The sequence below is a fragment of the Vipera berus genome (genome assembly GCF_964194415.1).
Source record: "Vipera berus genome assembly, chromosome: Z".
Taxonomy (NCBI): domain Eukaryota; kingdom Metazoa; phylum Chordata; class Lepidosauria; order Squamata; family Viperidae; genus Vipera; species Vipera berus.
Genome location: NC_138205.1, coordinates 9,402,642 through 9,426,177, shown reverse-complemented (window position 1 = coordinate 9,426,177; position 23,536 = coordinate 9,402,642). Strand labels below are relative to the sequence as shown.

The 23,536-nt window shown below is 36.2% G+C and overlaps 2 protein-coding genes across 2 annotated transcripts; both read left to right on the top strand.

Moving 5' to 3' along the window:
• Window positions 1–1,343: 1,343 nt before the first annotated feature.
• LOC308677777 (vomeronasal type-2 receptor 26-like) lies at window positions 1,344–9,572 on the top strand (the record flags this gene model as incomplete). The annotated part of the gene is made up of 5 exons (XM_081344473.1): window positions 1,344–1,487; window positions 3,316–4,174; window positions 4,869–5,083; window positions 6,197–6,323; window positions 8,671–9,572. The coding sequence occupies 5 exons, from the start codon at window positions 1,344–1,346 to the stop codon at window positions 9,570–9,572; spliced, it is 2,247 nt and encodes a 748-aa protein (XP_081200599.1).
• A 3,878-nt stretch (window positions 9,573–13,450) lies between these two features.
• On the top strand, window positions 13,451–23,355 carry LOC308677776 (vomeronasal type-2 receptor 26-like; the record flags this gene model as incomplete). Its single annotated transcript, XM_081344472.1, has 6 exons — window positions 13,451–13,592; window positions 15,728–15,831; window positions 17,280–17,519; window positions 19,114–19,974; window positions 21,147–21,273; window positions 22,454–23,355. The coding sequence occupies 6 exons, from the start codon at window positions 13,451–13,453 to the stop codon at window positions 23,353–23,355; spliced, it is 2,376 nt and encodes a 791-aa protein (XP_081200598.1).
• Window positions 23,356–23,536: the final 181 nt, after the last annotated feature.

Below are 23,536 nucleotides of genomic sequence, written 5' to 3'. Positions count from 1 at the left end.
ATATAACTTTTATCTTGAATGTATACATATACATGAGAAAGAAAGAAAGAAAGAAAGAAAGAAAGAAAGAAAGAAAGAAAGAAAGAAAGAAAGAAAGAAAGAAAGAAAGAAAGAAAGAAAGAAAGAAAGAAAGAAAGAAAGAAATCTGTACTTGGTACTTGGTTCTTTCTGGTTTCCCAATGTTTCTGTCCCAAATTTCCATGGCACACCAATTCCAGTATACAACTTTATGCCTGTAACTGATCAGATCACATCCTGCAAGAAACAGATATTTCTGTGAGATAAACCTAAAGTTAATTATTTTATGTCTGACACTAAATACATGCAGAAGTTCCATGTCACTTTTTAAAAAATTGATTGAGTATGGCTGGAATTTGGAGTAGACATAACAGTGGCCCAACCAACTTGTTTTCAACTGAGAACAGTTTATATTCTGGTTTATAGTAATATAAAAAATCTAAGCACACTTTTATTTCATGACACATTGGCCTTTACTTCATAAGTAGGAAGAATTTTGCATCTTCCACTGAATTTAGCCTGGGTAGTTTTGCAGTCTAACTCATTTATATCTATATCTATGTATCTATATCTATATATCTATAGATAGATAGATAGATAGATAGATAGATAGATAGATAGATAGATAGATAGATAGATAGATAGATAGATAGATAGATAGATAGATAGATAGATGATAGATAGATAGAGATAGATAGATAGATAGATAGATAGATAGATAGATAGATAGATAGATAGATAGATAGATAGATAGATAGATAGATAGATAGATAGAGATAGAGATAGAGATAGAGATAGATATATATTTCCTAGTCAAACACCCTTGAAATCAAAGAGAGGATTTCTTAGGTGCTAAAAATGTTTTGTTTCCAGCTTTTACATATTACCATTCCTAATGTTGTTCAGTATACAAAATTTGACCTTTCAAAATTAGACAGAAATATCCCAATACTAGAAAAACATTGTAAAACAGATAATTTACAGTATTCAAAGAAATGGATATCAAACAGGTTGTCATCCAAGTAGCTTATACTATATTCAAATTTTCTATAGACTATCCTTCAGATCTTGGAGTCTAATTTTGTATCTTGCTATTAGCAAAGATTATTAAATTAAAATGTAACAACTTCATTTGGAAAAATAAATATTGTGACAGAGGCAGTACCCTCCCTTGAAGTTTGTTTCTACAGAATTATTTGCATATCTTGTCCTTGGTATTTGCTGTAAAGGAGATCAATGAAAATCCTCAGATCTTGCCAAACACCACTCTGGGCTTTGGGATATATAACAACTATTTCACAGCAATATGGACTTACCTTGCGTCTATGGAGCTTCTTTCTTCACATGACAAATTTGTTCCCAACTACAAATCCAGCATCCACCAAAACTTAGCATGTGTTATTGCCGGACCAAACTCTCATCTCTCTCAGGTTATGGCAGATATCCTGAGTATTTACAAGATTCCACAGGTAGGAACTGCTCAAGAAAAAAGCAAAACTCCTATTCTTTTTAATGGAATTTACTGGATTGGTTGTAAACTAATGTCAATCAGCAGATATATAACTTCAGACTACACAAGATTTTAACATTTTTCCTATCATGATTTAATGAAAATTAGGCCGATTTTGGGGAACTTGTCTCAAATTGGAAAAAAAGAAAGAAAATCCTCTTGGTCATAAGAGAGGATTTTCTTTTAATTTGAAATAATTTCCTGTTGATTTCCATGAAATTTCCAAACCAATTGAAATAATAACAAAACTAAAATAACAAGAAATTGAAATATATTATATAGTTTGAAGATAAAAGTGGTGTACTTATAATAAAGAAAGAACATATGACTGAATAGTGATTTGTTCCTACAAATGATTTAAAATAGCATTTATGGAAATGTTTGTTCTATTGAGACTAGGTGATTTTTGCTTGGTTCATTTTTCTCTTTCCTTCACTGGATTTTGGAGTAGTTGCTTAAATGAGAAGATGATTGGAAATTACACTTAGAAGGCAATTAAAATCACCTACCTGTAGAAGTATTACTTACATGACAAATTTCTCTGGTTGATAAGTAGTAATAATGTAATACAGGTAGTTTTAGTACCAACAATCTCAGTCACAATACTTTCTTTCATGACAAAATAAGATTGCTTGAAATAATGTATTCACTCCATGACTTATGCCCCAGCATTTCTATCTAAAAGAATATAGCTGCACTCATATTCTTACTAAGAAAAGAAAGAAAGGGAAGGAGGGAGGCTTATGGTTCTAAAATAAAAAATATATAACAAAAGAGTACATTAAGACATTATTGTTAAATTACTACCTAATGGATTTTTGGGGTTAAAAAACCTTAATGAGAAGTTACACTGATCATCAAATTCTGCCAATGAAATCTTTTGCCACCCATTTACTGTATATGCCCATTTTTTCTGGATTAATATGCAGCAGGGTTGTGCCCATCACAACCAGCTATGTGAGGTGAAACTTCACAGAGAACTTAATACTAAATTGTTCAAAATGCTCAATTAACCCTACCCAAACTGGATGAAAACCAGTTTTTTGACAATCTGAAATACCTTATTAGAGGTAGAAAAGAAGTAAATACAGTACATCAATTACATCAATTCTGAAATCAAGATTAATTTAGACTAAACTAGCACCATACAAACTGGCTTTTTATATTTTTACTCTTCTCCCAAACCCAATGCATTCCACCCACCTTAAATGTGGTTGATATTTTAAGAACAATGGATTTATTTTAATTATTTTCATAGAAATTAAAAGACAATTCTTTTTTATATATATAAATGAATCTTTATTTACATTTCATGTTAAAAACACACCATACACCAACAAAGACAAAAAAAAACATTTACAATATACAAAAAACGAAGAAATCGAAAAATTGAAAACCATTTCAAAAATTTCACATTATATCTACTTCTAAACTAACAATTATATTCCACTCATTAAGTCTCTTATAACCATTCAACTCCAAAGCTTATTCATTAACAAAGACTATATCGCTTCATTTTTGACCAACCTCCAAGCCACCCTCATTTCTTTAATCTTTTATCCATCCAAATATACCATTTATTCCATAATAGAAATGCTGGTGTCTCTTCTTTACCCTTCAACTTCTTGGTCAATGTGTCTGCTTCTGCACAATCAAGTATTCTCGTAATTAATAAGGTATGAATAATCCCTGAAAATCAAACCAACAATATGGATCAGTCAGATTTAACTCGTTTATCGTTTATATGAAAACATATCCCTATATTTTGCATTTCTTTATTTCCTAAGGTTACATATGGCTCTGCTCCAGTGATGGATAACAGGATTCATACAGCTTTCTTTTATCAGATGTTTCCAAATGAACATCTTCAAATTATGGGGATTCTCCAGTTGCTGCTTCATTTTAAGTGGTCCTGGATTGGGATGCTTTTTCAACAAAATGAGATTGCTGAAAGATTTATCAGAGAAGTGCTTGTCATATTTTCCCAGAATGGAATCTGTTTCGATTACATTGAAGAGTTTCCAACAGTAACTTTTTCTAATGATTTGGGAGAAAAAATGGATAATTTTCTTCAAATATACAAAGTTGTTATGACAAGCATATCTAGTGTTGTGATTGTATATTGTGAAAACCAGGTTATGGCTCTTTTCAGAATGATTTCCTCTATTTCAGAATATTTAGACACAACATTAGAGAGAAAAGACAAAGTCTGGATTTTTTCAGTCCAGATGGAATACACTTCACTTCCATTTCAACGAGATAACAGTATGGACTTCATTCATGGGGCTCTTTCTTTCTCAGTTTCCTCCAAAGAGTTATCAGGATTCAAGACATTTCTTCAGATGAGAAACAGTGTTCCAGAAAATGAAGACAGTTTTTCAAGGGTCTTTTGGGAACAAGCCTTTGGATGTTTCTTCTCAAATTCCACTTTAAATACAAAGTCAGAAGAAAGGTGCACTGGGGAAGAGACGTTGGAGAGTCTTCCAGACTGTTTTTCAACTGAGCATAACCGGGCAAAGCTACAGTATCTACAATGCAGTGTATGGTGTGGCACATGCTCTCCAAGCCATGTATACAACCCACTCCAAGCACAGAGCAATGGCTGCTACAGGGAAGCAGAAGCTTTTCAATCATCAAGTGTGGCAGGTAAGCTCCTATATGTGCTAATGTAGCAGGTGATTTTGCTTCCGTATCTACCACTGTCCACATAGTATATAGAAAATAATTTAAATATAATGCTGGAGGAATGACTTAGATGGATCATAATGTCCACATCTCCTGATTTTGTATCAAAAGGTTAATTTCCCCCAGAATGTTTCTTTATGATGCAGAGTTCTAAATATTTCAAGGTATTTGGATTTCAAATAACTTTGATAATCAGTTCACTAAAATATTGCTGCAAACAAGGAATGCTGCCAGTTCCAGTTTGCAATAATACATTAGTTATCTGATGATCCAACTAAAGGTGCAATTATTGTGTCATTTCTCCATGACATTTTTAATTATATTGAAAATAAGGACCCTAAAAGATACACCTCCCGTGAACCTTTCCCATTAGTGGTATTGCTATCACTTTTCAGAGCATATTCTGTTGTTTAGGAATAGTTGGAGAAGGACTTTTTCTCCTTGTAAAATATAGGGATATGGTGCATCCACTTTCTCTCCCAATGCGTAACACAGAATTTTGAAAAAGCATTTAGTACTTGGAAAACATGAATACATAATTATGATGGGGAGAAAAGTGGCTTCAAGAACTAAAAATAAAAATTACAACACAGAGAGAACACAATGGTGAGGAAAGAGATAGAAAAAGATGGCATGATTGTCAAATGACACTAAGGAAGAGGAAAACACGCTGTTGATGGTTGTGAAAAGTACCTCCAGGTGATGGAACTGTCTTACACCACTGGGATTGGCTCATATCACTCCTACTGGCAGAGGAGGTATGCTGCAGGTCCCGTCAGCCCAAATATTTCAGCTGGTGGGGTCCAGGACAAGAGACTTCTCTGCTATTGCTCCTACCCTCTAGAAAATCTTGCCCCACCTGAATTTGAGGTTGGCCCCAACCCTCCTATCTTTTTCTAAGGGCCTAAAGACAAGATTTTGCCAGTTGGTTTGGGGCCCCAGTGGGGGCACAGCACAATGTTGACTGAGTAATAATAGATCCTCCCCTCACACTCTGTTCCCCACCCTCGCCATATATGTTTGGTGTTAAGGTTTGATTTTATCATTTATGTTTTAACTTAAATGATACCAATGTTATCCTATGGTAGGTTGGTGGCCAATACATTTTATAGATGATAGATAGATAGATAGATAGATAGATAGATAGATAGATAGATAGATAGATAGATAGATAGATAGATAGATAGATAGATAGATAGATAGATAGATAGATAGATGGATGGATGGATGGATGGATGGATGGATGGATGGATGGATGGATGGATGGATGGATGGATGGACGGACAGACAGACAGACAGACAGACAAAGGTGCTGTTGGGGTCCATAGCATTTCTCTGTCTTTTTTCGTGAGCATTCTGGATGTTGTTGATCCAAGTGATGAATAGTATTATTATAATAAATAGGAAGCACAACAATATTTTTTTAAATAATATTGCTTTATATGTTTCCCATTGTTGTATACCTTTATTAATTACTGTCATGTTCTTCTCTTGAGCTTCATCACTACCTAAGAAAAGTCTCATTTAACAACAGTGCTGGAGAAAACATACTATTTGACAAGAATGGGAAGGTTGCAACTGGCTTTGATATTATCAACTGGGTCACCTTTCCAAATCAATCCTTTCTTAGGATCAAAGTTGGAAAAGTATATCCATCAGCTCATCTAGAAGGCCTTCTCTCTCTATCGGTAAATAACATTGTCTGGCCCAAGCTTTTTAACCAGGTATCTATTATTCATTTTTCAACAGCTATCTATGAGCTAATTAATGCTAATATTGAAGCCTATCAGATAAATAACAGATTTTTCATTTACATGACACATTATGCAAGAAGGATATTTTATGAGATAAGATAAGCCTAGCACTGAATCTTTCATTGAATCTTTCTGACCAAAAGAGGAAAGAAAAGATTTCTCCAAAATGATGATTGCTAAAATGTTATTTTTAAAATTCTAATTGTACTGTATTTTCATTTATTAACAGAGACCACCTGTTTCTCTGTGCAATGCTCATTGCTCCTTGGGGTACAGCAAGGTCAAAATAGAAGGGAGGTCATTTTGCTGTTACAAATGCCTTAGTTGCCCAGAAGGGAAAATTGCCAATCTGACAGGTAAGAGATGCCATGCAAGAAGTTGTGTAATGGAATGTGACAATGACCTAGGTGGAAAAGGGCAAGATATATTATCTACAATTTAGTACTTGGAAAACATGAATACATAATTATGATGGGGAGAAAAGTGGCTTCAAGAACTAAAAATAAAAATTACAACACAGAGAGAACACAATGGTGAGGAAAGAGATAGAAAAAGATGGCATGATTGTCAAATGACACTAAGGAAGAGGAAAACACGCTGTTGGTGCTTGTGGCAAGTACTTCCAGGTGATGGAACTGTTTTACACCACTGGGATTGGCTCATATCACTCCTACTGGTAGAGGAGGTATGCTGCAGGTCCCGTCAGCCCAAATATTTCAGCTGGTGGGGTCCAGGACAAGAGACTTCCCTGCTATTGCTCCTACCCTCTAGAAAATCTTGCCCCACCTGAATTTGAGGTTGGCCCCAACCCTCCTATCTTTTTCTAAGGGCCTAAAGACAAGATTTTGCCAGTTGGCTTGGGGCCCCAGTGGGGGCACAGCACAATGTTGACTGAGTAATAATAGATCCTCCCCTTACACTCTGTCCCCCACCCTCGCCATATGTGTTTGGTGTTAAGGTTTGATTTTATCATTTATGTTTTAACTTAAATGATACCAATGTTATCCTATGGTAAGTTGTGGGCCAATACATTTTATAGATAGATAGATAGATAGATAGATAGATAGATAGATAGATAGATAGATAGATAGATAGATAGATAGATAGACAGACAGACAGACAGACAGACAGACAGACAGACAGACAGACAGACAGACAGACAGACAGATAGATAGATAGATGGATGGATGGATGGATGGATGGATGGATGGATGGATGGATGGACGGACGGACAGACAGACAGACAAAGGTGCCAATCTAACAGGTAAGAGATGCCATGCAAGAAGTTGTGTAATGGAATGTGACAATGACATAGGTGGAAAAGGGCAAGATATATTATCTACAATGAAGAGTCAGAGAAAGTAATTTAAAAAGGGCCTACCTTAATGGGTCAATATTGCTAAACGTGGATGAGAAAGGTTTTGTGTTTTCAGACTTGCAAAATTCTTTTAATGTAGCCTTTTAACAATGTAGAATTTGCTAACTTCTTTATTTTTCCTGTCTGATTTATTGGGGAGGATTGATAACATTTGATATCTATTAACTCTGAAGGTCAATACATTTAAAGCACTATACAGGCTACACACCTTAGGAGATGGATAAGTACTATGTCCATGGGGATTCTTTCTAGTCAACATGGCCCCAACTCACAAAAAAGGCAATGGAACATGAACTGTCTGTCTGTCTGTCTGTCTATCTATCTATCTATCTATCTATCTATCTATCTATCTATCTATCTATCTATCTATCTATCTATCCATCAATCTATCATCTAGCTATCAAATTTAAAGGGTATTCTTTTTGCTTTTCCTATTTTCCCTCTAAAGGAGGAAACATATAGGTTTATAATCTTATTTAGAGAGAGCATATACATTGGTTTAATTTGAGTTAAATAGCCTGATTCATATCCTTTTTTACAGAGCACCAAATTGCATTCAGTTGGTTAATAAATATCTTACAGTATACAACACAACAAAATGCAACATATCACTGAAGATTCATTTACTGTATTCATACATAATTTGTTTCCCAAAAATCTAACTATAGTAAGAGATGAACAGGTTGAAAGCTTTCATCACGAAAAACAGTATCATGGAAACTGGAATCCATGAACACTGGCTGACTATTTTTGGACACTGCAGACAAATAATGCAAACATTATGAAATTAAATATGTTATACCATGTTTTCCCCAAAATAAGACCCAACTGGAAAACAAGCGTTAGCAAGATTTTTCAGGATTCTTGTAATATAAGCCTCACAACAAAAATAAGCCCCAGTTAAAATCATTAGCGAGACATATGCATTTAGTACTGTATTTCCCCCAAAATAAGACCTAGCCAGAAAATAAGCCCTAATCTGTCTTTTGCTGATCAGTGTTACTATAAATGTTGTTCATTTTTCTAATGGAAAAATTTATTTCCCCTAAAGCAATAGTGTAAGTGGGAGGTACAATCCAATTTGAAATGTACAATAATATCTGAATGAGTAATCCAATTTCAAAGGATATGCTATCAGACAAATTAGATTTAATTTTTTCTTGCCTATAACTTTCCAGATAAATTGAATTTAAATTCCCTAATTCCCAGACATTGTGATGAATACCTGGAAATTCCAGGCACTCAAATATTTTATTTCTGAAAAATGGGGATGTTTAAGCTAACTTTCAATTCTTATGTGCTTAACAACTCTATTTCTCTTCCAGATTTAGATGACTGTATCCCATGTCCTGAAGAAACCTATCCTAACAAGAACCAGGATCTGTGCATTCAAAAACATCCAACCTTCTTGTCTTACAAAGAACCCTTAGGAATCACTTTGACCAATGTTGCTTTCTTTTTTTCTTTCATCTCAGCTGTGGTACTGGGGGTCTTCATTAAAAATCAGGACACTCCCATTGTCAAAGCCAACAACCAGAACCTCACCTACACTCTTCTCATTGCTCTCTTCCTCACTTTCCTTTGCACTTTGCTTTTCATTGGACAACCTGACCAAATAAAATGTCTCATGAGACAAACTTCTTTTGGCATCATATTCTCTATAGCCCTTTCTTGTATATTGGGCAAAACAACCATAGTGGTCCTTGCTTTCATGGCCACCAAACCAGGCTCCAAAATGAGAAAATGGGTGGGGAAAAGGCTGGCCAGCACTATTGTCCTTTCTTGCTCCCTGGTACAAGTCATCATTTGTAGTGCGTGGCTAGCAATTTCTCCCCCATTTCCAGATTCAGACATGCATTCCACAGTTGATGAAATTGTCCTGGAATGTAATGAAGGCTCAGTCATCATGTTTTACATTGTCCTTGGTTATATGGGTTTCTTGGCTTCTATCAGCTTTACAGTGGCCTTTCTAGCCAGAAAGTTACCTGATAGCTTTAATGAAGCCAAATTTATCACCTTCAGTATGTTGGTCTTTTGTAGTGTCTTGATATCCTTTGTTCCCACCTATCTGAGCAGCAAAGGAAAATACATGGTAGCTGTGGAGGTCTTCTCCATTTTGATGTCTGCAGCTGGATTACTGTGCTGCATCTTTTCCCCCAAATGCTATATTATTATTCTGAGGCCTGATTTGAACAGAAAGGAGCAGCTAATAAAGAAACACAAGTGAAATCTTTTTTATATATTTATTTAGCAGGCTTATTATTCCAGTTCCAACTGGAACTTCTTTCATTTTGCTAAATTTGTTCAGAAATAGTTTTTTTAGAGTAATGAAGAACAATATATGCAACCCTATTATTTATATGAGCAATGAATGCTTTTTAAAAAAAACACGGGAACAACCATATAGTATATTTCTGATTGATCAAATTGTAGTTTTTTCCAAACATGCAATGCAGGAAAATGTTACATTTTTCAGAAAAAGAAAGTTTGCCAAAACTATCTGATTTCTAGTCCAAACTGTTCAGTTTTCAAATTAGCATTTCAGAAGAAAAAAGATGGAAAACTCCCTACTTCCTTTTTCCTGCTTTTCCCTGCATTACCAAAATGTGTCTACACTGATACTAAGAGTGTGGAAAATTTACTCAAGCACTTGAGTACTTACTACTATAGGAAACATAAATTTTATGGAGATTTGATGGAATGACTCTTATAATTGGAATATAGAACTTAAAAATACCATTAATCCACAAACAAGAGAAGTAATTGAAGGAGAATGATGAAAAGAAGTTGTACTATATAGAAACCTTAACCAAAAATGGTCAAATATTTAAAAATAGAAATGTGATGATCCCAATGAAAGCAACAGTTAAAATAATTGGCAATATGTAAACTATGTTGGTTGGTGGTGACCATCACCAACTCACCCAGGGAGAAAGTGTAGATGATGACTTTCAAATCTTGTGCCTTAAAGGGTTTAATCTCACTGATTCTAAGGCAAAGTCTGCCAACTGTGGTCCTTCCAGAGAATTTATTATTTCTGTTTTGACAACTGGTGGGTGCAGGTTTATTTATTCTAGTATTTTTATGACTTCCAACATCAGGTATGTCATGAGAAATATATATATTGAATGTAGGTATCTATATGTATATGTACTTTGCTCTTGAGTTATATCTCTTCATGCTTAAAAGGGGGAGAAAGTACAGTAAGTAAATTGATAAAGTTAGGGTTGGTTAATAAAGCACTACACACTACACCATGATGTAAAAAAAAGTTGAGATTCTAGAAACAGTACAAAGAGGAACAAAGTTGGTTAGGGGATTGGAAGCTAAAACATACAAAGAATGGTTGCTGGAATTGAGTATGTCTAGTTTAATGAAGAGAAAGAATAAGGGTGACATAATAGCAGTTTTCCAATATCTCAGGTGTGGCCACAAAGAAGAGGGAGTCAAGCTATTCTCTAAAGTACCTGAAGCCAGGATAAGAAGAATGGATGAAAACTAATTAAAGAGAGAAGCAACCTAGAACTAAGGAGAAATTTCCTAAAATTAGAATAATTAATCAGTGGAATAACCTGTCTCCAGAAGTTGCAAATGCTCCAACACTGGAAGTTTTTAAGAAGGGATTGAAGAACCACTTGTCTCAAATAGTAAAGGGTTTCCTGCCTGTCCAGGGGGTTGAACTAGAAGACCTCCAAGGTCCTTTTCAACTATAGAGTAAGAATAAGAATAAAAATAAGATGATTATTATTGTTATTGTTATTGTTATTGTTATTGTTATTGTTATTGTTGTTGTTGTTGTTGTTGTTGTTGTTGTTATTGTTGTTGTTGTTGTTGTTGTTGTTGTTGTTGTTGTTGTTGTTTTGGAAATCAAGTTGCAACTTTAAATATATGGGCATATCTGGGTTTTTAGCTAAATGTCTGAAGAGAAAAAAAGCAGTCTTCCTTATTTGCAAGTAAAGTACTGGGAACAATTTGGGCACTGCCTGAGAAGAAATGTGCCTCTTTGAATACTGAAATTTTCTCACTTTCTCAGTTTAGACCAATTCACAATTTATCCACCATTTCCTACAATTTAGAAAAAAGGAGTCATATAGCTTGTCAACCCTTTCCAAATTTTATTCTCTGACTGAACCAATTTTAATTACTTGATTATTCTCTTGACCATGACTTCAGATTGATAACTTGATTTTCTTTACATTGTTTCTGAAAAATATATTGATGACCTGAACACACTAATTAACTTTCCCTAGAGCTTACAAGCAACTCCTGAAATTGCGAGTATTGCAGCACTACAGCAGTCATTCGGCCTTACAAGCGACCTCAGTGGCTCTGCGACACACCCTGGATATTCCCTCCCTCCCCACCATGGGTCTCCCTAGGCACTAGGCCTTCAGAACTCATCCTGCAAAGATGGAGAATCTTTGCTTTCTTGGCTGCTCCAGGCCTTTTATATGTTCATAGAGAATGGAGGCCTAAACTAATGCAAGATGAAGCAAGATCAGTGAAGCAAGATCTCACACTACTGATCTCGCATGATCTCATGGTTCTTTAGGCCTCTGTTCTCTGCAACAGAGAACCAAACCGAAGCTGGGGGATGCTTTGACATGCCTCCAGAAGCTGGATCAGGGCTCCAGAAGACAGGAAAAGGCCTCTACTACCTGGATCTATGGCCACAGAGTGATTTTGCACCACACACACATACACCCTGCAGCCGATCTGAGCTCCAGAGGTTTGGAAAAGACCTCTGCCACCCGGATCTGTGGCTGCAGAGTGATTTTGTGGCCTCCCCCATGGCTGATCCAGGCTCCTGAGGCCTTTTCCAAGCCTCTGGAGGCCTTTTCCAAGCCTCTGGAGCCCAGAACCATGGCTGCAGAGCAATTTTTCAGCCCCCCAGTGTCCCAATCTGTAATGTACTGGGTTTTTTCTTACTAAAGTGTATCATGTGGGGTTAATTGTTGGAAGGTTGCTTAAGCAGGGAAGCTGGCTAACAGCTCCCAACTCCTCAGACAACCCATCTCCAGTGCCACCATTGGCTGCTTCTAGGGTGGCAATAGGTTGCTTTAAACCTATTGGCCGCCACCTAGAGGCCAGGGTATAAATAGCTGCATTCACAGCCCTGTTTCCCAGTTCAGTTCCTGCAAGAAAATAAAGAATTATTCTTGCTGAACTCACTTGCCTTGTATTTTCAATCAAGCACAGAACCCAGTACACAACACAATCCAAACTCCTGAGGCCTTTTCCAAGCCTCCGGAGCCCAGATCCATGGTTGCAGAGAGATTCTGTGCTCCCTGTAGCCCAATGCGGGCTCCGGAGGCCTTTTCCAAGGCTTTCTATGGCTGCTGAGAAATTCTGCACACACCCCTCAGCCTGATCTGAGCTCTGGAGTCCTTTTCTGAGCCTCAAGAGCCCAGATCTATGGCTGTAGAGTGATTTTGCAGTACCCCCAGTGACCTGATCAGGGCTCTGGAGGCTTTTTCCAAGCATCCGGAGACTGGATCCATGACCATGGAGAGATTCTGCGCCCCACAGTGGCCCATTCTGGGTTCCAGAGGACTTTTCCAAGCCTCCCAAGTCCAGATTGGTCCAGTGGGGGCCCAAAACCGCTCTGCAGTCATAGATCCTGACTCTGGAAGTCTTTTCCAAGCTTTGGAAAAGGCCTCTGGAGCCTAGATCCATGGCCACAAAGCAATTTTGCAGCCCCCCAGTGGCCCAATCCAGGCTCCAGAGGTCTGGAAAAGCTCCAGAGACCAGATCTATGGCTACGGAGAGATTCTGTGTCCCCCAGCAGCCCGATTCATGTTCAGGAGGGCTTTTCCAAGCCTCTGGAGCCCAGATCCATGGCTACGGAGAGATTCTGTGTCCCCCAGCAGCCCGATTCATGTTCAGGAGGGCTTTTCCAAGCCTCTGGAGCCCAGATCCATGGCTGCGGAGCAAATTTATGACCTCCTAGCAATCCGATCCAGGCTCCAGAGGCCTGGAAACGACCTCCGGAACCCCGATCTATGGTAGGGGAGTGATTCTGCATCGTCTGATCCAGGCTCTGGAGGCATTTTCCAAGCCTCCAGAAACTGGATCCATGGCTATGGAGTGATTCTGTGCCCCCCCATGGCCCAATCTGGGCTCTGGAGTCCTGGAATGGACCTGTGCCACCCAGATCTATGGACGCAGAGTGATTTTGTGGACACCCAGCAGCCTTATTCAGGCTCCAGAGGCCTGGAAAAGACCTCTGCCACCCAGATCTATGGATGTAGAGTGATTTTGTGCCCCCACTAACCGATCCAGGCTCTGGAAGCCTTGTCCAAACCTCTAGAACCTGGATCTAAGGCCATGGAGTGATTTCATGCCCCCCCATGGCCCGATCTGTGCTCTGGAGGGCTGGAATAGACCTCTGCTGCCCATATCTATGGCCTCAGAGTAATTTTGTGGACCCCTAGCAACCCAATCTGAGATCCAGAGGCCTAGAAAAGACCTCTGCTGCCAGGATCTATGGCTGCAGAGCAATTTTGCACCCCCCAAGTGGCCTGATCCAGGTTCCAGAGGGGTTTTCCAAGCCTTCAGTAGCCTTTTCCAAGCCTCCAGAGCCTGGATCTATGGCTGCAGAATGATTCCACACCCCTCCCCATGGCCAATCCATGCACTGGATACTTTTCCAAGCCTGGGGGGCATGTTCCATCACTAGGCACTCCTGGCCTTCCCCACTCTCAGATAAATCATGTTTACTTAATGAGCTGCATGCATTTTAACAAGCAAGAGAATGATCTCATTAAAGGAACAAAATTCACTTTATGAGTTTTTGAGTTATGAGTGGAATGGGCAGGTTCCATTACACTCTTAAGTCAAGGACTACCTGTACATTGTTTCTGAAAAATATATTGATAACCTGAAAAATATATTGATAACCTGAAGGTTAAATATATTTAACTTCCAAATCTGGGAAATCTTGAGGTTCTCCATCTGAGAGAAGCACACAAGACATCAGTAGTCAGAAGTCTCAACTTAGACAATAACCTCAATAGAAATGTAATCTCACTCAGATCTGTGGAGATTCTCTGTCATCCAGATCATAGTTGTCCAAATGATGCTTTTTCACAGGGAAACTGGACTTTCTTGCTTTTCTTTAAAGATGTTTTGCTTCTCATCCAAGATGCTTCTTTAGATCTGATTGGATGGTGGGGAATGGAAGGATTTATACTCTTTGCAGACAGCTGCTCATTTGCATTATTTTAGAGAGTTGTAGAGGCCATCCAGAGGTTTATTTGTGTCATCAGAGTCACCTGAGTGATGCAAATGGATGTGGAGCCTTCTTAGAACTGTTGAAAGGACTGAGTTGTAGACTGGAAATAAATGATATCATATCCCTCTCCCTCTGTTGAGAGGGGGAATCCTTCCATTCCCCACCATCAGTGCATGAGAAGTGAAACATCTTCAAAGGAAAACAAGAAAGTCCCGTTGCCTCTGAAAAAGCATCTTTGGGACAATCTCATTCATGATTCAGTTTGTAGCAGAAAGAATAAACACCGAGTCATACCTTTGAGCCAGTCATTCTCTCTTGGCCATAAGAACAAGAGAATGGCAAAGCACTTTCAAAAGTGTGAAGGAAAATCTATGGACTTTTTCTTGCAAGTACCACAAGTGAAGGTTGATTCTATAAACCATAACATCTAAACTGAGATTATATTTATTAAATTGAAGCCACTTAATGATATTTCAAGGACTGATGGCCGGAGAAGAGTAACAAATTCTTGGTGATCTAAAACTATGGATGTTTTCTGACAAATAATGAAGCTTTTTGGTTTAACATTGTTTCCCCATTGGTAACACCTCCTCCAAGGGCAAACGTGACTTCTGTGTCATACCATTAAACCAGTACAAACCTGATAAACCTGTACTTTTTCACATATTATTTATTTGATTTCCTTTGTCTTCTTTTCCTTCTATTGCAATCTCCTTTTCTTTTGCTGCTATGCAAAAAGCCACCAACCATTTACTCCAACCTTATTATTAATTCCTATTATATCAGAAAAGCAAAAGATGTTGTGTCCCATAATTGGCCATGTTTAATTCTACTCCTCTATTCTCTAGGGAGTTCCAAAGAGCAAAGCAAAACATATTCAAATACAATGCATAAAGAGCAACACTGTATGAGTTGGTTTTTCTTATATACTGTAGCTCTTCATTCAGATTATCCAAGAGAAAGAAGCAAAGTGTTAGGTTGCCCTATATTCAAAAGCCATATCAACAATCATTTGTGAAATACACATCTATGATTTGGAGTCTTCCTCTTCAAACTGTGGGTGAAAAAATAACTTCTTCAGGTCATGTTCCATGATGCTAAATGCACCATTGACAATCCAACTGTTAAATACAAGTCTTACTATTCAGGTGATCTCATCATTGGTGGCGTTATTTCTCTGATCTACGTGATGTCTAACTTGATTACCTTCAAAAGAATTCCATCTGAAGAACTTATTGATGATCCCTTGTACGTAGCTGTCATTTTTTTATTATATCAGTTCCCAAATCTGACTAGATAATTAGTTAATGTTATTTTAGGAAAGCCATACATGATTGAAATATAACTTTTATCTCCTTTCACTTTTAGTTCCTCTACTCACAGATTCTATTTTATTTCTTAGAATAGAATAGAATAGAATAGAATAGAATAGAATAGAATAGAATAGAATAGAATAGAATAGAATAGAATAGAATAGAATAGAATAGAATAGAATATTGTCACTTTAAATGTACACTAATCAGCATAAATTAAAATTTAATTTTGTTGCATTCAGCTCTGAAAAAATACCATTATGCAAATACCCACATAGACACATATATATGACACAGAGAAACCTTACAATCTAGTTTGAATGTATACATATACGAAAGAAAGAAAGAAAGAAAGAAAGAAAGAAAGAAAGAAAGAAAGAAAGAAAGAAAGAAAGAAAGAAAGAAAGAAAGAAAGAAAGAAAGAAAGAAAGAAAGAAAGAAAGAAATCTGTAGCACTCTACTCAGTCCTTTCTGGTTTCCTAATGTTTATGCCCAAATTTACATGGAACTACAATTCCAGCATACAGCTGTATGCCTGTAAATGATCAGATCACATCCTGTAAGGAACAGACATTTCTGTGAGCTAAACTTACAGTTAATTATTTTATTTCTGAGACTAAGTATATGCAGTAGTTCCAAGTCACTTTTCAAAAAATCTATTGAGTATGGCTGGAATTCAGAGTAAATATAACAGTAGCCCAACCAACTTGTTTTCAATTGAGAACAGTTTCTATGGTTTATGGTAATATTAAAAATAAAATCTAAGCACACTTTTATTCTATGACACATTGGCCTTTACTTCATATATAGGAAGAATTTTGCATATATATATATATATATATATATATATATATATATATATATATATATATATATATATATATATATATATATATATATATATATATATATATATATATATATATATATATATATATATATATATATTCCTAGTCAAACAACCTTGAAATCAAAGAAAGGATTTCTTAGGTGCTAAAAATGTTTCCTTTCCAGCTTTTACATATTACCATTCCTAATGTGGCTCAATATACAAGATTTGATCTTTCAAAATGAGATAGAAATATCCCAATAAGAAAAAAACATTGTAAAAGGGATAATTTACAGTACTCAAAGAAATGGATAACGAACAGTTTGTAGCTTATTCTATATTCAAATTTATGGAAAGTGAGGACAGGTATTTTCTGTAGACTATCCTTGGAATCTTGGAGTCTAATTTTGAATCTTTCTATTAAGAAAGATTATTCAATTATAATGTAAGAAATTCTTTGTTTGGAAATATAAATATTGTGACAGAGGCATTATCCTCCCTTGAAGTTTCTTTCTACAGAACTATTTGCATATCTTGTCCTTGGTATTTGCTGTAAAGGAGATCAATGAAAATCCTCAGATCTTGCCAAACACCACTCTGGGCTTTGGCATATATAACAACTATTTCATGGCAACATGGACTTACCTTGCTTCTATGGAGCTTCTTTCTTCACATGACAAATTTGTTCCCAACTACAAATCCAGCATCCACCAAAACTTAGCATGTGTTATTGCTGGGCCAAACTCTGATCTTTCTCAGGTTATGGCAGATATCCTGAGTATTTACAAGATTCCACAGGTAGGAAATGCTCAAGAAAAAAGCAAACTCCTATTCTTTTTAATGGAATTTACTGGATTGGTTGTAAACTAATGTCAATCAGCAGATATATAACTTCAGGCTACACAACATTTTAACATTTTTCCTATTTTGATTTAATGAAAATTATGCTAATTTTGAGGATCTTATCTCACATTGGAAAAACAGAAAAGAAAAGAAAAAAAGATGAATCCTCTTGGTCATAAGAGAGGATTTTCTTTTAATTTGAAATAATTTCCTGTTGATTTCCATGAAATTTCCAAACCAATTAAGGTAATAACAAAACTAAAATTACAAGAAATTGAAATATATTATATATTTTGAAGATAAAAGTGGCATACTTATAATAAAGAAAGAATATATGACTGAATAGTGATTTGTTCCAGAAATGATTTAAAATAGCATTTTGGTTTGTCTGCAATTATGGAAATGTTTGTTCTATTGAGGCTAGGTGGTTTTTCCTTGGTTCATTTTTCTCTTTCCTTCACTGGATTTTGGAGTAGTTGCTTAAATGAGAAGATGATTGGAAATTACACTTAGAAGGCAATTACAATCATCCAGAAGTATTATTTACATGACAAATTTCTCTGGTTGATAAGTAGTAATAATCTAATACAGGTAGCTTTAGTACCAATAGTCTCAGTCACAATACTTTCTTCCAAGTCTTTTTTTGTCATAGAACGCCCAGAACAGAGTTCCAGCACCCTTTTTGGATGGAACCTTGTAGGGTAGGCAAGGCGGTTTGTGTGACGTGTGTGAGTTCCGGCACCTTTTTTTCCACAAAAAAAGCACTGCTTCTTCCATGACAAAATAAGATTGCTTTAAATAATGTATTCATTCCGTGACTTATGCCCCAGCATTTCTATCTAAAAGAATATAGCTGCACTCATATTCTTACTAAGAAAAGAAAGAAAGGGAAGGAGGGAGGCTTATGGTTCTAAAATAAAAAATATATAACAAAAGAGTACATTAAGACATTATTGTTAAATTACTACATAATAGATTTTTGGGGTTACAAAACCTTAATGAGAAGTTACTCTGATCATCAAATTCTGCCAATGAAATCTTTTGCTACCCATTTACTGTATATGCCCATTTTTTTCTGGATAAATATGCAGCAGGGTTGTGCCCATCACAACCAGCTATGTGAGGTGAAACTTCACAGAGAACTTAATACTGAATTGTTCAAAATGTTCAATTAACCCTACCCAAACTGGATGAAAACCAGTTTTTTGACAATCTGAAATACCTTATTAGAGGCAGAAAAGATGTAAATATACTACATCAATTCTGAAATCAAGTTTAGTTTAGACTAAACTAGAACCATACATACTGGCTTTTTATATTTTTACTCTTCTCCCAAACCCATTGCATTCCACCCACACTGAATGTGATTCATATTTTAGAAACAATAGATTTATTTTAATTTATTTCCATAGAAATTAAAAGGCAATTCTTAATAAGGTATGAATAATCCCTGAAAATCAAACCAACAATATGGATCAGTCAGATTTAATTCATTTATCGTTTATATGAAAAATATATCCCTATACTTTGCATTTCTTTATTTCCTAAGGTTACATATGGCTCTGCTCCAGTGATGGATAACAGGATTCATACAGCTTTCTTTTATCAGATGTTTCCAAATGAACATCTTCAAATTATGGGGATTCTCCAGTTGCTGCTTCATTTTAAGTGGTCCTGGATTGGGATGCTTTTTCAACAAAATGAGATTGCTGAAAGATTTATCAGAGAAGTGCTTGTCATATTTTCCCAGAATGGAATCTGTTTTGATTACATTGAAGAGTTTCCAATAGTAACTTTTTCAAATGATTTGGAAGAAAAAATGGATAATTTTCTTCAAATATACAAAGTCGTAATGACAAGCATATCTAGTGTTGTGATTGTATATTGTGAAAATCAGGTTATGCCTCTTTTCAGAATGATCTCCTCTGTCTCAGAATATTTGGACACAACATTAGAGAGAAAAGACAAAGTCTGGATTTTTTCAGCCCAGATGGAATACACTTCACTTCCGTTTCAAAGAGATAACAGTATGGACTTCATTCATGGGGCTCTTTCTTTCTCAGTTTCCTCCAAAGAGTTATCAGGATTCAAGACATTTCTTCAGATGAGAAACAGTGTTCCAGAAAATGAAGACAGTTTTTCAAGGGTCTTTTGGGAACAAGCCTTTGGATGTTTCTTCTCAAATCCCACTTTAAATACAAAGTCAGAAGAAAGGTGCACTGGGGAAGAGACGTTGGAGAGTCTTCCAGACTCTGTTTTTCAACTGGGCATGACTGGGCAAAGCTACAGTATCTACAATGCAATGTATGGTGTGGCACATGCTCTCCAAGCCATGTATACAACCCACTCCAAGCACAGAGCAATGGCTGCTACAGGGAAGCAGAAGCTTCTTGATCATCAAGTGTGGCAGGTAAGCTCCTATATTTGCTAATGGAGCAGGTGATTTTGCTTCCATATCTTCCACTGTCTATGTAATATATAGAAAGTAATTTAAATATAATGCTGGAGGAATGACGTAGATGGATCATATGTTTTAACTTAAATGATACCAATGTTATCCTATGGTAAGATGGTGGCCAATACATTTTATAGATGATAGATAGATAGATAGATAGATAGATAGATAGATAGATAGATAGATAGATAGATAGATAGATAGATAGATAGATAGATAGATAGATAGATGGATGGATGGATGGATGGATGGATGGATGGATGGATGGATGGATAGATGGACGGACGGACGGACAGACAGACAGACAGACAAAGGTGCTGTTGGAGTCCATAGCATTTCTCTGTCTTTTTTCGTGAGCGTTCTGGATGTTGTTGATCCAAGTGATGAATAGTATTATTATAATAAATAGGGAGCACTACAATTTTTTTGAAATAATATTGCTTTATATTTTTCCCATTGTTGAATACCTTTATTAATTACTGTCATGTTCTTCTCTTGAGCTTCATCACTACTTGAGAAAAGTCTCATTTAACAACAGTGCTGGAGAAAACATACTATTTGACAAGAATGGGAAGGTTGCAACTGGCTTTGATATTATCAACTGGGTCACCTTTCCAAATCAATCCTTTCTTAGGATCAAAGTTGGAAAAGTATATCCATCAGCTCATCTAGAAGGCCTTCTCTCTCTATCAGTAAATAACATTGTCTGGCCCAAGCTTTTTAACCAGGTAGCTATTATTCATTTTTCAACAGCTAGTTAACTGCTCATGCTGCAGATGAACTCTGAATACCTACACAAATTAATGAATCAAAGTACAAGGAAAACAATATTCTTGATACACAGGACTTTGAAGAGGATTTTGCAGAAGAAAAAGAAGCACAATGTCCTCCTATCTATGAGCTAATTAATGCTAATATTGAAGCCTATCAGATAAATAACAGATTTTTCATTTACATGACACATTATGCAAGAAGGATATTTTATGAGATAAGCCTTGCATACTAGCACTGAATCTTTCACTGAATCTTTCTGACCAAAAGAAGAAAGAAAAGATTTCTCCAAAATGATGATTGCTAGAATGTTATTTTTAAAATTCTAATTGTACTGTACTTTCATTTATTAACAGAGACCACCTGTTTCTCTGTGCAATGCTCGTTGCTCCTTGGGATATAGCAAGGTCAAAATAGAAGGGAGGCCATTTTGCTGTTACAAATGCCTTTGTTGCCCAGAAGGGAAAATTGCCAATCAGACAGGTAAGTGATTCCATGCAAGAAATTTTGTAATGGAATGTGACAATGCCCTTGGTGGAAAACAGCAAGAGACACTATCTCCAATGAAGAGTCATAGAAAGTAATTTAAAAAGGACCTGCCTTAATGGGTCAATAGAGATAAACGTGGACGAGAAAGGTTTTGTGTTTTCAGACTTGCAAAATTCTTTTAATGTAGCCTTATAAGAATGTAGAATTTGCTAACATCTTTATTTTTCCAGTCTGATTTATTCGGGAAGATTGATAACATTTGATATCTATTAAGAAAATAAAGAAAATATGGGTTTATAATTTTATTTACAGAGAGCATATATATTGGTTTCAGGTTTGAGCTAAATGTCCTGATTCATACCCTTTTTTACAGAGCACCAAATTGCATTCAGATGGTTGATAAACTTCTTTCAGCATACAACACGACAAAATGCAACATATCACTGAAGATTCATTTATTGTATTCATGCATAATTTCTTTCCCAAAAAATATAAGTGTAGTAAGAGATGAACAGGTTGAAAGAGTTCACCAGGACCATTGCCACAATAGAAAAACAGTGTCAGGAAAACTGAAATCCATGAACTCTGGCTCACTATTTTTGGACACTGCAGACAGATAATGCAAACATTATGAAATTAAATATATTATGCCATGTTTTCCCCCAAAATAAGACCCAACTGGAAAATAAGCCCTAGCAAGACCTTTCAGGATTCTTGTAATATAAGCCTCACCACAAAAATAAACCCCAATTAAAATCATCAGCCAGACAGATGCATTTAGTACTGTATTTTCCCCAGAATAATACCTAGCCAGAAAATAAACACTAAACTGTCTTTTGTTGATCAATGTTACTATAAATATTGTTCATTTGTTCTAATGCAGCAATTTATTTCCCCTAAAGCAATGGTGTAAGTGGGAGGTACAATTCAATTTGAAATGTATAATGGTATCTGAATCAGTAATGTAATAGCAAAAGATATGTTATCAGACAAATTAGATTTAATTTTTTTGCCTATAACTTTCCAGATAATTTGAATTTAAATTCCCTAATTCCCAGACATTGTGATGAATACCTGGAAATTCCAGGCACTCAAATATTTTATTTCTGAAAAATGGGGATGTTTAAGCTAACTTTCAATTCTTATGTGCTTAACAACTCTATTTCTCTTCCAGATTTAGATGACTGTATCCCATGTCCTGAAGAAACCTATCCTAACAAGAACCAAGATCTGTGCATTCAAAAACATCCAACCTTCTTGTCTTACAAAGAACCCTTAGGAATCACTTTGACCAATGTTGCTTTCTTTTTTTCTTTCATCTCAGCTGTGGTACTGGGGGTCTTCATTAAAAATCAGGACACTCCCATTGTCAAAGCCAACAACCAGAACCTCACCTACACTCTTCTCATTGCTCTCTTCCACTCTTTCCTTTGCACTTTGCTTTTCATTGGACAACCTGACCAAATAAAATGTCTCATGAGACAAACTTCTTTTGGCATCATATTCTCTATAGCCCTTTCTTGTATATTGAGTAAAACAACCATAGTGGTCCTTGCTTTCATGGCCACCAAACCAGGCTCCAAAATGAGAAAATGGGTGGGGAAAAGGCTGGCCAGCACTATTGTCCTGTCTTGCTCCCTGGTACAAGTCATCATTTGTAGTGCGTGGCTAGCAATTTCTCCCCCATTTCCAGATTCAGACATGCATTCCACAGTTGATGAAATTGTCCTGGAATGTAATGAAGGCTCAGTCATTATGTTTTACATTCTCCTTGGTTATATGGGTTTCTTGGCTTCTATCAGCTTTACAGTGGCCTTTCTAGCCAGAAAGTTACCTGATAGCTTTAATGAAGCCAAATTTATCACCTTCAGTATGTTGGTCTTTTGTAATGTCTGGATATCCTTTTTTCCCACCTATTTGAGCAGCAAAGGAAAATACATGGTAGCTGTGGAGGTCTTCTCCATTTTGATGTCTGCAGCTGGATTACTGGGCTGCATCTTTTTCCCCAAATGCTATATTATTATTCTGAGGCCTGATTTGAACAGAAAGGAGCAGCTAATAAAGAAACATATGTGAAATCTTTTCATATATAATTATTTAGCAGGCTTATTACTCCAGTTCCAACTGGAACTTCTTTCATTTTGCTAAATTTGTTCAGAAATAGGTTTTTTTTTTCAGAGTAATGAAGAACAATATATGCAGTTCATAAGACAGCCAAACCCATTATTTATATGAGCAATGAATATTCTTTCTTTTA